The 17,869-nt window shown below is 39.6% G+C and overlaps 1 protein-coding gene across 4 annotated transcripts in view; it reads right to left on the reverse strand.

Moving 5' to 3' along the window:
• Window positions 1–17,869, reverse strand: part of GRIK4 (glutamate ionotropic receptor kainate type subunit 4) — a 787,563-nt gene that overhangs the window by 51,468 nt on the left and 718,226 nt on the right. For all 4 annotated transcript variants that reach the window (XM_056794213.1, XM_056794214.1, XM_056794211.1 and 1 more), the window contains one exon: window positions 12,921–13,034. In XM_056794213.1, the coding sequence (XP_056650191.1) occupies window positions 12,921–13,034 (114 nt within the window). The remainder of the gene's footprint in view (window positions 1–12,920; window positions 13,035–17,869) is intronic.

Genomic DNA, 17,869 nt, shown 5'->3' on the forward strand with positions numbered 1-17,869 from the left:
GACTGATGCCATCCAGGCCCAGAATGAACAGTCCAGCAGAGCCTTGGCCTGATCTGAGCCCAAAGATGTTTCTATATTGTCAATGTGTTATTTGCAAACCTTCACATTTTTCACATGAGCATGTTAGAAATATTGCCCCAAAGCTGTCTGAACGTATATAATGGCAGGTTTAGAAGTCACCTGCCATGTTTATGTAGAAATCACCATATGCCATCAATGTTTCTTCCAAATAGTACATTTCCCTTCCAAACATGACACTTTGGTCAAAGATGGATGGCGCTAATGCCATTTTTCTAAAGAACTCAAAGCACATTCATGTTTATTAGTTCATTTGTTTTCACAAATCTCTATGCAAGATAGCAAAGGGCAGAGATTTTTCTGTCTGAAAGATTAAGAGACAGGACAGAAAAGTGAAATGACTTGTCTAACAAAGTGATGGGTTTTTCCTCTCTGGCCTCTGAACTCTAAGAGGCTTAGACTCCCAGTGTATTCATTCTCCTTCTCCTCACCCTCTCTTTCTCTGTCTCCCCCTCCCTTTATCTTTCTTTCTTCCATCTCTCTTTCCCTCCTCCTCTCTCTTTCTCCTTCTTCCTCTTCCACTACCTCTTCCCCTCTTTCCCTTTCTCTCTCTTACTCTTTCCTTCCCTTCTCCTTGCTCTCTCTCTCCTTCCTCCTCATCTACCACTATCTCTCCCTCTTTCTCCCTCTTCCCCCTGCTCTCTCTCCCTCTTTCCTTCCCTACTCCCTCCCTCTCCTTTTTTCCCTCCCCCTCCCTCTCTCTCTTCTTCCTTCCTTCTCCCTCCCCCCCTCTTTTTTTCTCTCTCTCCCCTCCACTCCTCCCGGCTTCCCTGCTTTTCCTTCTCCTTCTCCATCCCTCTTTGCTTCCATGTTGTTCATCTCTCTTCCTTTATGGGAGGCCTCTTTTAGACTCCCAGTGTGGTCTGTAGAGTCATCTTGGAGGGCAATGTCAGTTTGTCACTTTCTACTTGAATGACTTTGAGCAAGTTAATTTATTTCTCTGAGATTCAGTTTCTTCATCTGTAAAATGGAAGAGTTGAATTGTATGTCCTCCAAGGTCTCTTCCATCTCCGTTTATACTCTTATGATCCCTCTTCCAAAAAGCTGTTTGCTTAACAGTAATCCTTTTCCTATGTCACAATCGCAGCCTGTCATCCCCTTAAAGCACTTTTTTTTTTTTATCATTACTGCATTTCTATTCCTTAATAATGATTAAATTATGTGTTGACTATAAATTGGTTGGGTCACTTCTTTTAGGCTATAGATTCTTTGAAGGCAGGAATTCTTGACTGTAACTCAATTCAATTCAGTTCAGTAAAACTGATACAATATTGGTCAAGTGACTAGACCCCTTATGCAAGTAACTGGTCAAGTTACCAGGCAATTCTCTAAGAGGATAAGTTGCAGAGAAGATGTCTCCCTGCTTTAGTAGAGGAAGTTTCTTCATCCAAAAGTTCCCCATTTTTGGTGAAATTATAGGTCTAGACTCTATCCCAGTCTTTATTTAATATGTTCTAAGAACAGAGCTGCTTAGTGACACAAGAGAGAAGTTGCTAAAGCTAGAACTGAGTTCTCTTGGTTCCTAGTCCTGTGCCAGTTTACACGTGTCACCTGGGGTCCTAAAGATAACCCATTAAATCCTTTTCCTTCCAAATGAAAGGATGCTGCAGTCAACCCAGCACCCCAGGTGGGCTGAAATGTGGCAGGGAGGCCAACAGGGAGATAAGGACTGAGTTATGTCTGTGTACTCTCCTCCTTCAAGCTGGGAATTCTCTGATCCTTTTTGATCTGTTAATTCATTGATCCTTTATTCTGCACATATTTGAGGAAATGGAAATATAATGAGAATTTAATTACTTCTCCCACCTCTGGCGCCACAAGCCTGAGCATGCCAGGCCCATGTCACAGGCAGCTGTGGGTCCTAGGAGAGAGTGAGGATCAGGAAGGAGGGAGGAAGCTTCATTTTTAATTGCTGTCACCCCCAATGGATAGGAAATTAGGTTTTGTTCTTCCAGCCTGCAGAGACATACAGTGTTTACATTAAAGATGCTTGGCTGGAGGAAGCCATCTGGTTACACTCTCTAGGCCTTCTGTATTTGCTAGGGGTTAAAACATATGAATTCTGGGGGTTTCCCCCTAGGGCTCTCCTGATAAATAATTAGAGCATTTCCAGGGTCTTTTCTGGAATATCAGTTAGGAATGAGAAATGCCAACTTTTGGGACTCATTCCCATCTTAGCTTTTCTATTAGGTGTGAGAAGTGGCTGTGTATCAAGGTTTTCTCAACTTGACATGAAGACTGTATTACTTAATCCTAGCCACCACTCCCCACTCCTTACTCTAAATTCTCTCAGAAACTGAATTGTGGGAAAATCTGCACATCCCCACCTTCTCAGTACGGCCTTGCCAAAGCCTGGAATTAGATGAAGATCTTCTAGGTTGTTGGCTTGGGTTTTGGAGGGCTCTACATATTCACTTCAGTTCTTTACTTCTGCTTCTACAAATCAATAAGGCTAACTCTAGAGCTGAAGAAGGGCTCTTTGTCTAGACCAGAGATTGTTAATCTCGGGTCTGAACTTGTTTGAAAAAAAAATTGATAAATGCATTTCAGTATTACTGGTTTCCTTTGCAAGCCCATGTACTTGATTTTATTTATTTAGAAATATTATTCTGAGAAGGTCTCTACTGGCTTTCCCAGACTGCCAAAGGGCTCCATAACACATAGATACAAAGGTGAAAACCTCCTCTACTAGACAGTGTTCATGTAGAAAGAGGTGAATTCTCACATTCATGCCTCAGGCGCCCATGGAGGTGAAATCCTTTTGAAGTCCTTGAGTAGATTTATAATCAACTGTTTTGTTTAATATTTTGTTCCAGGGCAAGTTGTACACTCATATCTCCACTATCAAAGTTGCCAATTAAACCAATGTTAAGGTTAGCAGAGTATTCCTTCTCCTGTGAATTACTCAGGTAGGTGTTTTGTCTGAATAACTTGTGTAAATCAGACAATAACTTCCAATGATATAGGGCTGTAGAGTTCCAAAGTATTTTCCCATCCACTGGCTCTTTTGATTTTCACAACCCTCTGAAGGGAGTAGGCTGATATGTGAAGAGTCTGTGATTTCTGCCCTGTGTGAATTCCCTCCATGGGTGCAGATCACAAGTCAAGGAGCCCTAGACTCACGAAAGTTAAGCAATTTGCTCAAGATCACAAAGCTAGCAAATATCAGTTAGTCCTTGAACCCAGGTCTTCTGACTCCAAGTTTAATCTTTAGATAACACTAAATGATGGCTTTAACTTTTCATTGGGTCATTATTTAGAGCTTGAAGATGCCCTAAAGACCACGTAGTCCAACCTCCTCATTTTAAATGATTTTCTCAAGATCAGGCAGGAGGTTTGTACCCAGGTCTTCTGACTCCATAGCCAGTATTTTTTCAACCATTCCATATTACCTCACCATTTTGGTTTGTCAAAGCAGAATTCAGGTATAAGGAAATCTTGTAGCAGGTTTTTAGGAGTCCTGAATTCTAAATCTGGCCCTCCTCTGACTTGTTCTGTGACACTAGATAAACCAAGCCATCTCTCTGTCCATCATTTCCTCCATTTATAAAATCAGGTCCCTTAATCAATGTGGGTGGGTGTTGAATGTAAAAGTTACTGACATAATGTTGGCAAAACACTTTGAGCTCTTTGGAAGAAAGGCTTTTAATAAATATACCATGTCACAATGATTATATATTCAGAGCTCCATATTTCCATTATATGGGCTATCATGTTACTTAGCTATAAGGAATAGAAATCTATTCATTTTCCATTTTCTTGTAGCAGAGTATTAGACAGTATTAGAAATGATTCAGTGGTTTACTTAGTATTGTTCTTCATTTTCATAGACAAGTCTTTCTGGAATGAATCAGACCTTCTTGAAGAAAAGCTGGTTAACACATCCAGCATATGTCATGGATTAATTTAATAATGGCACTTATTTTCTCCCTTTTAAAAATCTTTCTCTCTTTTAATTCTCTTCTCTGCTCTCTCTCTCTCTCTCTCTCTCTCTCTCTCTCTCTCTCTCTCTCTCTCTCTCTCTCTCTCTCTCTCATACACATACACTGTTTTCTTCTTTCCCTTTTTCTTATTTTTTTTTAATGAGAATAGAAACACCAACTGTGAGTTAAGAAACCAGAGGAGAAAACTGTGAATTACTTTCCTTTTCCATTGAAAGGTGAGGTAGGGAATAAGGGGCCAACTATCAGGGGTCAACAAAGAATATGACAGTCTTCTTGTGTTCAGAGTTATAGAAGAAAGGAGTTGCTTACACTCACGTGACTTGGAATGACATCAAAGATCAGAGGCAGTGTCTTGTCATGGACAATGGGAGTCAGTCAGAGGACCTGGGTTTAAATCTGTGTAGCCCGATTTTTTTCTCATCTCAGTTTCCTCATCTGGAAAATGAGGGGTTTGGACTAAATGGTCTCAGAGATCCTTTCTATCTCTAGATCCTGTGTTCCAAATAAAAGTCATTTAACCTCTCTGGGTTCCAATTTCTTCATTCATATGATGGAAGACTTAGACTAGGTGGCCTTTAAGGTTCTTTCTGGTTCTAAACCTATAATACTATAATAGAATGAGTTTTATATAGCAAGGATTTTAAAAGACCTCATAAGAAGGATATTTCATAACTTCCCTAACATTCCCAACCCCCAATTTTCTATATGTGGGTTATCCACTTGGTAGATTATTTGTGCCAAATGTTTAATCCTCATGCCATTTGGCAGGCTTCTCTGCTGCTTCTTCCCATCATCAGTCAGGGTGAACTTGGGGAATACAAGCATTATGCTATTATATAATACGCTGAGCAAAATATCATTAGGAAGGCAAATCTGCCGAAAAAAAAGATTGTACCTTGCACCCCAATGCCAAGTATAAATGTCTTTTGTATTAACTACTGTTTTGGTTTATCCATGCCATGGTTCCCCTCCACTCATTCACATACTCATTAGAGAAATTGCCCATATCCCTCAAACTCATGGGAAGCCTCTGTGTTCTTGGAGTGTACTTGGAATATATTCCTTTGATCATTATATTGATATGACCTTGGGCAAGTCACTTAACCTCCTCAGCCCTGAAGGTGTCAAGTTAGATGACCTGGGAGATCTCTCTCAGGCATGTGAAGAGAAATTTATGAGGAACTCTCTAATTTCCATTGTTCTTTTTACATGCTTCATATGGCTACTCCAGTGGACATGGAATAAGATGTATGGGGAAAAACTTTTGTGCTTTTGGGGCTACTCATCTAACTGGGTTGCAAGCTCAATTGGTCCCTGCTCCAGAGACATTCTTACATCTCAAGTCCTGGAAAGCCTCAGGTGGACAGGCTATTCTCTTTGTGGGTCCTGCCAACAACCAGAAGTAAGAGCAGTCTGTTTGCCCTAGTGGCCAGCTCAGCTCAAGCCAGAACCAAGCATGTGTTCTAACAGCCTGAGCCATCTGTCATTTTATTCTCTGTGTTCCCAAGACAAATAGGTCAGGAGACGGAAGAAAGACAAAGTCTCTTCCATGTGGCTCATTCAAGCTGTTGGCTTGATTCTTTGGCCTTCAAACTGTTAGGGTCCCCCTCAGGGAATCCTGGCATCTCTTTGCTACTGTGTAACCAGGGGCAGGGCAGAACAGCTGCTTTCTAAAAAGAGACCAAATGGCCCCCTGCCCCTACTGCTACTTCTGGCTGTGTAGTTTTTCATCATGAGGTGACCAACAATACAATGCCAACCTCAGGATGTAGGACAACGTCCTCTGTGACCTTCTTCTCAGAGTTGGGAGGGATCTCAATGGTCTTCTAGTCCAATCCATATCTAAACAGGAATCCTTTCTACAAATGTTCTGGCAAAGTATATATCCATACTTGAAGACTTCCAGTTGTGAGGAGTCTGCCATCTTCTGAGGGGGCCCATTATACAGTGAGATGGTGCTAATCATAAGATTTCCATTATATTCTGTACTCCACTGCTTCTCAATTTGCTCTCTGGAGGCCGAGGTGAATATACCTAATTGTTCTTCTTTGTGACAGACTTTTGAATACTTGAAGACAGTGGGAAGAAGACTTTCCAGTCTTCTCTTCTCTAGGTAAAAGATCCCTTGTTCCCTCAACCAATTCCCACACTCTAAGTCTTTATTCAAGACAGATGATAAGAGATGGCTAATAAGAAGGGGAGAGGGGCAGCTGGGTGCCCAGTGGATTAAGAGCTAGACAGAGATGGGACATCCTGGGTTCAAATCTGGCCTCAGGCACTTTCTAGCTGTGTGACCCTGGGCAAGACACTTAACCTCATTGCCTAGCCCATACCTCTCTTCCTTCTTGGAACTAATATACAGTATTAATTCCAAGACAGAAGGTAAAGGTTTAAAAAAAAAAAGAAGAGGAAGCCATTCTTCTTCTGGTTTCTTATTATAACACAGAAGGAATAGAATGCTACAGCAGGAAGCGTATTGGCTCAGGAATAAAAGGCCTCAATTCAAATTCCACCTTTCATTAACTACTCCTGTGATCTTGGGCACATCATTTAACCTCATGGGCTCTGAGTTTCTTTAAGTCTAAAAGCAGAGGGTGCAACAAGGTGAATTCTGAATTTTCTCCTACCTGTAGATGCATGGTTCCATAAACTGTGATGAGCTAGTGATTACATACCTTGATTCTTCAATGAGAGTGAAACATAGGAATTACAATTCATCACCCATGCTAATACTGGAGCTCAGATCATCATCAACAATGGGAAGTCTCACAAAAGATTTCTGTTTGGCTTTGGAATTTGGTGCTATCCTTGCTTATACTTATTTACTGCTTTGGAGGTAGTTATTTTGAAATTTGTTTTAATTGAAGATTTAAAGGTATCCCATTTAAGAATTTTTACATCCATTTCTATAAGGCCTTATTGCCATCAGATCTTCGTAATGACTGAATAGTGTAGTGGCCTCAGGAACATATAACTGAGACTCAGAGATGATGCAATTAGGATTCTGGATCTAGCTTACAAACAACAGTGAGCCATCACTGTATGTTGGGAGGCCTTGTCACGGTGCAGTGAAAGGATTTAGTCAGTAGTCTGGAGGAGCAGCAGATAGAGCACTGGACCTGGAGTCAGAAAAACTCATCTTCAACTTCTGATCTCAGACTAACTAATTGTGACTCTGGGCAAGTCACTGAGTCCTGTAGGCCTCAGTTTCTCTCATCTGTAAAATGATCTGGAGAAGGAAGTGGCAAACTATTCCCGTATCTTTGCCAAGAAAACCCCAAATGGGGTCATGGGTTACCAGTCAGTCAAGACTGAAAGGACTGAACAACAACAATAAATGTTACCTTTATCAACTTAACTCTATGAGATTAGAGAGAAAATGATTCCATATCATTTTAACTGAGTCACGCACTGAGTCAGAGTCTAAATGTTACTCATGACAGAATCTGACTGTTTCTATTGACATTCATTTTTTGTTGTGGTTGTTGTTGATTTCCAATGGAAGCTAATCCAATTTGGTTTTTCTTCTAAATGAACCAAAATATCTCAGCTTAGGCAGCCCAAAAATAGCCTCTTCCCAGGAACCTGTGTGGCTCCTACTAAGCACAATGCCTCAGTAGTAGGCCCTCAGGAAATATTAATTGAATAAATGAATGAATGGACTCTTCCTCATTAATAGGAACACTCCTTTACCTAAGATTCAGACTCTCCTTAGATTCCCCAGCCCAGAATTATTCCCCCTTTCTTCCTAATTGAGGTAAAAACCAAGCTCAGCAAGCTACAGGCTGCTATTTCTCTTACCCAGCTTATATAAGATTGCCTGTTCCTTGTTCCCACTAACACTCTTCTTTCTCGGCTTATTTCAAGTCATTTGAGGTGTTAAATTAAAATTAGCAAACCAGTCAAAGCTTGGTGTGCTTGAGGCAGCCTAGAGTAAAGGCAGGTACATTGGGTTTGTACTCAGAGGACCCGGATTCCAAGAATGTTGGCTTTGATACTTTCTACGCAGGTCACTTTTCTCATCTCAGTTTCTTCTTCTGTAAAAGGAGGGGGTTGGACTAATGCCTATTTTAGCTCCAAGTCTATAATCCTATGGTCTGAGCTTAAAAACTTCTCCTGCTACTTACAACCTGTATAACTTTGGACAAGTCATTCCCCCTCCAATAAGTCCTGGTTTCTTCATCTGTTAAACAAGAGGATTTGACCAGATGATCTCTAGAGTCCCTTCTGGCTCTTGAAAAAATGTGATTTCATGAAATAAAATCAGAATATCTGGTCCTTTGACACTAACTAGCTCTGCAACCCTAGGAAAAAGCCACTTCATCCTGTTGGCCTTAGTTTCCTCACTGTAAAATGAACTGGAGAAGGAAATGGTAAAGCACTGTAGGATCTTTGCCAAGAAAACCCCAAATAGGGTAACAAAGAGTTGGGCATAACTGAAATAAGCGAACAACAAGGATAGCAATTAAAAGACACTAGTTCCCTCATTTTTTAATAACCTGGCCAGAATAAAATCTTTCTTCTCAGACTTAGTCATCCAGTGGTTTACCACTTCCTGACATTTATGCAATAGAGTCCAGTTAAAGAACAATATCTTTCACATGTCCAACATATTACCATTTAGTTTCCATGTTACAAAACATGAGTTAATCAGATATGGTGTTTTTAAAAATAAGAAAGAGCTGGTTCCTTAGCAAATATGTTAAGATTTCTTCCTGTCTCAGACTGATCTTTCTGGGTTCTGTTTAGATCTATATTACCATCACTTTACATTAAAAACCAACTCTATTTGGAAGCTTTCCCTGATTAATTCCACCCCATTGTGATCTTTCCTTTAATCTGAGGACTTTTAGCACTGAGGTTCCTTTGACTTTGCATTACAATGGTTTGTACATATTTTTATATCTAGGAGGTGTTTTTAAATCATTTCTTATGCATGTAGTTGTCTCTGAACAAGGTTACCAAATATTGGAAAAGAGAGACTGAATGTTTAATTTCTTAAAATGAGTTCAAAGTGCCAAGTATAGGACTTGACAGAGTAGGAATGTGGGAATAGTTGATCATTCATTGATATTCCATAAATATGCAGTGTGGAAGTGGATGGAATAGAAATTCCATCATACCAAGAGGCTGTGTGGACTAATAGGTAGAGAGGTGACTTGGAGTCAGGAAGAAAGACCTTGGTCCATATCCTTTCACTGTCACTTCCTGATTATGCTATCTTGGGCAAGTCTTCTTAATCATTTAACACTGTTGATCAGAAACAGCTTTTTTAGCCTGTTTCCTCATCCATAAAATGGTAATAACACTAGCACTTAATTCTCAGGTATACTATGACACTTATATGAGATAACATATGTAAAGCACTTTGTAAATCTTAAAGTACGATATAAAAAGTTAATTATCATTATTGCTGTTATTTTAAATATATATTATATATTATTATTATTATTATTATTATTGCTGGAGGTCAGGAGACCTGGATTCCACTGTGGATTCTTTTACCAACTCAAAAAAATGTGCCTTAAAGCAAATAATTTTGTCTGTCTGTGCTTCAGTTTCCTTATTTGTAAAAATTGACCAATCACTTAAGGGCCTTCTCTGTGCCAGGCACTGTGTTAAGCACCAGGGATTAAAAAAAAAAAAAAGAGGCAAAAGACAGCTCTTGCTTTCAAGGAGCATGCAGTCTAATAAGGGAGACAACATGAAAACAAATATACACAAAACAAACTATATTCATGATAAATGGGAGATAATTAATGGAGGGAAGGCCTTGGAATTAGGAGGGTTTGGGGAAAACTTCCTGTAGAAGGTGGAATTTGGTTGGGACTTAAAGGAAGTCAGGGAGTTCAGTACTCAGAGTGGAGAAGGGAGAGCTTTCCAGGCCTAGGAGTCAGAAAATAAAAATGCTAAAAGGTCAGTGTTACTAGACTGACCAGTGCATGTTGGGGAGCAAGATGTAAGAAGACTGTAAAGATAGGAAGGGGCTAGGTTATTAAGGGTTTTAAATGGTCAAGCAGGACCTTTTGTATTTGCTCTTGGAGACAACAGAAAGCCATTGAAGCTTATTGAGCAGGGGAATGATATGATTGGATCTGTGCTTTAGGAAAATCTCTTTAGTGGCTGAATGGAGGATAGATTGGAATGGGGAGGGACATCAATCCAGTAGACCCTCCATTAGGCTATTGCAATGGTCCAGACAGGAGGTGATGAGGGCCTGCACCAGAGTGATGGCAATGTCAGAGGAGAATCAAATAGGGAGAATGGAAAAGAGTGGCTAGTGCATGGAAGATGGCCTGGGGGAGAATCGAGGAATCAAGGTCACAGTACAGTTAAGAATTGGGTTTTGTAAGGGAACATAGAGGGGGAGGCAAAAAGCCATTAGATTGTGGTTGGATGAGGAGATTTCAGAATTCTTGGATGCAAAAATACATTTGTGGACAATGGCAAGATCAAGGTCAAAACTACCTCTGTGTGTGGCTGAGGTGGAGTGGAGGAGTAGCTCATGGAAGGTAAATAGGTTGAGAAACTGAGTGATTAGAGTGTTTGAGGGAGAATCAACATGAATGCTGAAGTCCCAGAGTCTGAGGGCAGGAGTTGGAAAGGAGACAGAAATTGTGAGTGAGATATCAAACTTATTAAGGAAGGAAGGAGAGTGGCCTAGGGGTCTGTAGACACCAGCTACCAGGATTTGGACTGGTGGAAGATATAAATAGCATGGACTGTACAGGTAGAGAGGTTACTGAGTAATGGAGGAAGGGGCAACAGGGATAATATTTTCTGTTATACACAGGATTATTGTTAGGATCTAATGAGACCTTCCTTGGACAAATCTTCTCTGTACTTTTATGGAGACTCCACCTTACATGTGGGAACATACATATATAAAAGTCCTTTGAGCAGTACAAAATGGGACTATCTGAATATAAGAAAGAAGTTGACTAAGGGATGGAAAATGTGTAGTACATAATTCACAAAGCAGACAATTGCAGTACTGAGGTGAGGGAGGAGGGGGACGGGCATAGTGGAAAATAGCACTGGATTTGGAGTTAGAGTGGGTGTGAGTCTAAGCTTTACCAGTTTGTTACTAGTTATAAGACCTTCTTAGTCTGGAGTTTCTCACCTATTGTATATTAAGTTATTGGCTAAGGTCTCTTCCACCTCTACCCTTCTAGGAACCTTCTAGGTAATCTCTAATGTCTCTTCCCACTCTAACATGCTAAAATTCGATGATAATCTACATATTCCTTCAAATGCGAGCTAGCTGCAAATAAATCTTGTTATAGCCCAAGTGTCTTTTGGTGGGCTTCTTCTTCCACATTATTAGATATTCCCTCCCAAGTCAGCTCAGGAGTTGAAGGGAATGTTGTGGCATATGGAGGGCTCTTATCTGGACAGTTGAGCCCAAGCTTGGGTGTAGGATAGAAAAGGCTTCTCTCCCAGTTAGAATCAGGCTACTATTCAATTTGGATATAGGCTCTCTTCCCTATTGTCTCAGCAGCTGCCAGAGACTTGGAGCACAGGCTGGGCTGGATTCCATAAACTAGAACCCTTCATTATTCTCTTAGGGACCAAATTTTGGGGATAGTGACACCCAGTTACCAGAATACAGCTGGAAATCCATTCTGCAAGAGGCAGAATTTAGAAGCATCTTTAGATAGGTTGCTTTTTGGGATCTAGATCCTTTTTACACTTAGATGAAAGTTGACTTGATCCACAATGCCCTGGAAATATGTACCTCAAATGGCTGCCAGTGGACAGTGCAAAGGAGCAATGAAATCCATATGAACAGTATATCCATAGTGAGCCTTTTTGGAAAATAGAATGAAAAAGAGGATTTCTGGTTCTAAAAGATAACTACATAAAGTCATGATCTGCTTAAGGATTAACTACTTGGTAGATTATACATGGTCAATGCTCAATTTTCCCAAGCCTTTCCATGTCACCCAGTACATGGTCAATGTTCAATTTTCCCAAGCCTTTCCATGTCACCCAGTATATGCTCAATGCTCAATTCTCCCAAGTCTTTTCCATGTCACCCAGTATACTTCTAGCCTGAAGAGAGTATAGTGTTTCTATATAACTTCCTGGAAGAGAGACACCTTGTTGGAATTTGTAAGATCCATCCAGCCTAGCCACTTTAGGATAAAACATCGCCCCCCCCCCCCACATTGATTGGTTTGGGTTCTGAGAAATCAAAATCTCTTTAATATTTACTTTAATAAAGCATCATTATGGAAGTAAACCCACTGGAAAAGAAAACAGGTAATGGGATAGGGGTTGAACTTGGAGTCTGAGGATCTGGGATTGAATTCCAGCTTGGCTTCCTCTGTGGGCAAGTGATGTTGTGTCTCAGAACCAGTTTCTTTGTCTGAAAAATGAGGTGACTGGGAGAGGGCATTGCTAAAGTCCCTTTCAGCTTTGAATTTTTTAGTCAAATGATTACATGCTAAATGGTTTTATATTTAATTGCCATGTATTGGAAGCTAACTTGGAAGCTCAGAGAACAGGAAAGAGCTGGGGGTGGGAGGAAGGAGATAATCTTATGAGTTCTCTGAGGTAAAGCCTTTCAAGGTCATGGTCCCTCTACTAGAGGAAGCAGAATGAGCAAAAGGGCCAAATCATATCCTCATTATGTACCAAGTATTTCAACATCCTTGTTGGCCATCCCCTTTCCAAAGAGGAGGAAGCAATTAATGTAGAAAAGCCCTTAAGTGAGACTTCTACTCATTCCGGCTGCGTGTCCACACAGCTGACAGAAGAAAAAATAGCCCAGCACATTTGCGTTTTAGTCTGAAACCTAAATATTTCCATGAGTCATTCATTATTACCATATAACTGTGTGTTTGCATGCAAATAACTTTAATGACATAAATGCTTATAAAATAAGTCTCTTACCATATGAACCCTGTAAAGAATACTAATTCCCAGAGTCATGAACGGCTTGGAGAAATCGATCACCTTCTCTCTTTCAGCTGTTATAGTGAGTCCAGCAACAGCCAGATCTGCTTTCTATAAAAGAATAAAGATAGAGAAAGTCAGTGGCAATGACCCACATAAATGGAGAGGGAAGGTAGGGGAGCAGAGCCACATGGTGAGAGGCTGTTGTATCAAATTCCTCCCGTGGTCATACCTTGAGACCTTCTCTTCCTCTCGACTTTCTCTAGATTCCAAGTCCCTACGGGATTTCTTCACATGTCCAAATTCATACTCAAGTATAGAGTTTGAACAGTAAATCACTTTTACTCAAGTTTTCAGTCCTGTTCCTAAAGAATCATAAGTATCTTGCTTAGAGACAGTCTCCAAAAAGGTAAGGAGTTTGAAGAGAAATCTAGAAGGAAGGACACTGGAGCTTTTTACAATTTAGAACACAGGTTCTTAACAGGTTATATGAATTTGGTTAGCTCCCCACTGAACCACAGAATTATAGAGATGGAAGGAAAAGTTGTTATTGTTCAGTTGCTTCAGTCCTGTCAAATTCATCATGACCTGATTTTTTTTTTGACAAACTACTCAGATTAAAAAGGGCCATTGGTCCTAAATAATTTCTGAACCTCTAGATCTCATTTGTAGAGGGAAATTAAAATGGACTTCTTTATCAGTAGAGGTCTGCTCCCTGATCAGAAGGGCAGTGGATAATTGTCACTGCCACAAGAGGAAGGGCAACGTGCTGCCCTGGGCACCTGCAGGGTGTGTGTGGTGCTAGTGTGTAAACTCACATACACAGGGATGAGTGGATGAACTAGCATACCTGGGAAGAGCCTTGGGGAGCAGCCCCAATATCTCAATATGATAACCACCTACCAAGGCTTTCTCAGGGTAGGGGTAAGGTCCAGTTTGGCCTGTGCAGAGAAGCATTTGATGAACATTTCAAGTGTTTCAACTTTTAGGAACTGGGAATATATATATATATATATGTATATATATATATATACGTTAATATATCTATATTATATATATGTACCTCTCAAAGAATGACAAGGCTTAGGATTGCAAAAAAGGCATATGCTGGAGCCAGCTTGAGCCAGCTTGATTTATTGTTTTGTTGACTCTAAACTCAAGAGAGGGATGAAGAAAATGTTAATAATACAGATTAAATTTTAAAATGTATTGTGTGTACATTTTTCCCCCCTGGAGAACTTGTTAAACATTTACTAGCATACTGCTGGTTGGAAGGTACTTTAGGGGTAATCCAGTACAACTCTCTCATTTTGTTATTGTTCATTCATTTTAGTCATGTTAAACTCTTCGTGACACCCTTTGGGGTTTTCTCAGCAAAGATACTGAAGTAGTTTGCCATTTCCATTTTCAGCTCATTTTAGAGTTGAGGAAACTGAGGCAACCAGGGCTGAGTGACTTGCCCAGGGTCATACACCTAGTATGTATCTGAGGCCACATTTGAACTCACATCTTCCTGACTTCAGGTCGAGCATTCTATTCACGGTGCCATCTCACTGCCTATTTTACAGATTTGGAAACCGAGTCCCTGAGATGGAAAATAATTTGCCCTAAGTGACATAGTTAATTCCAAAGCCTGAGATTATACTGTTACACCAAATTGTATAGACTTGTATATACTTTATAAAGAGAACTAATATATAGAAAATCTTTTGCAAACCTTAAAGTGCTATGCAAATGCTAATGTTATTAAATTCTCTGGATGAGCTAGATGAAGTGGAAGACTGGGGCAATTTAGCCAGATGGTTAGTTCATGAATTTGATTAGACTATCTGGAGCCTGTGTAACATGGCTTAGGAAACCTGGCCACTGACTCCTTTAAAATAGGTTAGAGACTGAGACATTTTTTTAAACATGGTCAATGTAGGAAATTTGTTTTGTTTGACTATAAATGTTTGTAACAAGGGCTTTGTTTTTCTTGTTTTCTCCACGAGGGTAGGGTGGAAAAAGGAATGTAGATCTTAAAGTAAAATTTATTAAAATTTTTATTATATTATATTATATTTATTATAAAAATTTATTAAAAATGTATTAAAAAAATAAAACAGGTAAGGAGTTGGTATAACTCCTTCCCACCCAAGACTAGTATAGGTGGCTTATAAAGAAGGGCCTTGGTTCTTTGGTCATTCTTTGTTCTTTCTGGTTTGAGGTGAAAGATATTTGAGATGGCTGCAACCTTGTGAGCTTCAAAAGGCTGAGAAGAAGCCACGAGGAGATCTGAGAGTGAAGTCTCTGCTCGGTTAAGTGGCCAGTCAGTCCAGCATCAAGGTACCTTTAGGACCCTTGGGGAGAAAACCTTTAGGACTCTGCTCGTGGTTCTGTCTTATTTTGAAGTGATATTGGTGGGATGAATGCTATGTAGAAACTAACACCTGAGCCCACTCTCCCCAGAAGATGAAGTGGTATAGTAGAGAGTATGCCCCTTCCCCCTTTGTATATAATAATACTGAAACATTTCATATAATGGCATTTCATATATATTATATATTTTAATATACCTCATATCTAATAATTGCATATTATATACACATTATATATAATAATAACAACCACTATTTATACATTGTTCTAAGATTTGTAAAGCTCTTTATAAGTATTATTGCATTTTATCTATACAACAAATGTTTAATTTTATTCATGTGATAATATTGGGAAATAGGTACAATTATAATAAAATTGAGGCAGCTAGAAGTTAAGTGACTGGCCTATAATTGTACAAGTAGGCGTTGACTGAGGCTGAATTTAAACATAGGTCTTCCTGATTACAGCCCCAAAACTCTATCCAATGTGCTACCTAGCTGCTAAAAAATCTGTGAATTGGTTCGTTTTGATCAGTTGCTAGTTTTCCCTCTTTCTTTTTGACTATTTGTCTCAAGAGAAGGGGACAGAGGAGGGATGTATTTGGGAAGGAGTGTGGCATAAAAACAAAAATATATCAGTAAAAATAAGAGAGACAAAAAGTTCATTACACAGGCTGACTTGTGTATATGTAGCTACCCAATCTAAAAATGTAATTCATGAACCCCAAATTTCTGTGAGGAAGAGAGGGCTTTTAAAATGACTGAAGCTACATTATCTGAAAATTTAATCTTATGATCAGAGAAGAGAAATTTCTTGGTAAGTGCCTGCTTTTGTATGTAGACTCATGGGGGAACCCCAAGTTCAAGAGTTCAGGGATCCAAAAGATCTTCTAGATAGAAAAAAAATATTTTAAGTACCTCATGTTCCTTGGATGGGGGGAGGGATCATCTATATAGCTTCTGAACTGTATCTGACTTCAAGAAAGAAGCCAAGTTATTCTGATAGTGTAGATCTGATAGGAAGAGAGTTGCTTGTTCAGTAGCCCTAAAATGTTTGCTTTATAGAAAGAATCCAAACCAAAGGATAACACAATGAGCCTAGGAAGGACTATGGAGCATTTCTATGGGAAGGCTAGGGATTCACAAGAATACCAAATGGTTAGCCCAATGGTGACTTTGAATTCAGCTCCATCCCAGGAGATCAAGTGGGTCATTTTAGGACTTTTAAAATAGGCTTTTATGAAAAATGTGATAATGGAGAGAAGGTGGCCTCAGAGCCAGGATGCTCTGGGTTCAAAGTCCACTTCTGATTCATATTGGCTATGTGAACTTGACAAAATCCCTAATTAGTCAGTGCCACAAGCAAATTTCTAAGCTGAGTACAACTGACTTATTTAAAAATTTTATTAAATAAGGCAGAAGAGCAGTAGGGGCTAGGCAATGGGGTTTAAGTGACTTGCTCAAGGCCACATAGCTAGAAACTGTCTAAGACCAGATTTGAACCTAGGATCTCCTATCTCCAGGCCTGGCTCTCTAATCCATTGAGCCACATAGCTGTCTACATGATTATGATTTCTAAGATTATAATGCAGGGTAGTTATGATTTGCACTGATAGAAGGAATTTCTTTACCAGGAATTTCCCAAATAGATTAAATTAGAGATTCATTCCTACCTCTACCTTCCAAAGGCTTTTGTTAATGGCCTCAGGGGGGTTCTTTGTATTTTTCACATTTTCATAAAAGCTATATTATCCAAATATTCTGTTACATTGGGTTTAGGCATAAGAGCTACTCTGTTATCCTCTTTAGGGGTAACCTAGACAGAAAACAAATGGAAGCAATATTTAGAGATTTTCTGAGAGTAATCCCAGCTGAGCAACCTGTCAAAGACAGGAAATGACCCGTTTGGGGTCAACCCTCAGGATTGAGACTTGATCAATGGGAACTAAGAGTCTTGGACGATCCCCTGAACCATTCCTTATAACATCAATGAACCATTAATGAAATATTGTCTATTTATAAGTGGGTTAGATAATGGAAATCTCCAAATAATCCCAAATTCTTATTTTACCCATTCAATTTTCTGACTTTCCCCATCATAATCATACTCAACTCAACTTTAATCAAGAATTACTCACAAAGGACCCCGTTTTGTTACTTGTTTACTTTTCTGCCACCTCGGTTGAAGAAGGACTGATGAGTGAGGTCAAAGGTGAAATGACAGCCTGGATACTCCATCAATGGGGTAATCATCCTTGAATAATCACTACCTTTTGAGATTTTACACAAATGATATTGGTTCTCATCAAATCCTTGAGAAGTGAAGAGAGGACAGACATTATGACCCTCATTTTATAACATAAGGGAATTTTGTCATGGAGAGAGTCAGCTTATTAGAGAAGGTCACACAAGTTAAAAAGTTCTCAATTCCCAACCCAGTGCTCCATCAGTTAAACCAGTTACCTGATTTAGCACAGGTTAGCAGACACAATAAAATGAGGCCAGATCTAAAAGAAACTAAGTTGCAGACTTATACAACTCTGAATAAAAATGGAAAAAATATGGATGATTCATGGTACTGATTTTGTA

This window comes from Monodelphis domestica, chromosome 4, assembly GCF_027887165.1.
Source record: "Monodelphis domestica isolate mMonDom1 chromosome 4, mMonDom1.pri, whole genome shotgun sequence".
In the NCBI taxonomy this organism is placed as follows: Eukaryota; Metazoa; Chordata; class Mammalia; order Didelphimorphia; family Didelphidae; genus Monodelphis; species Monodelphis domestica.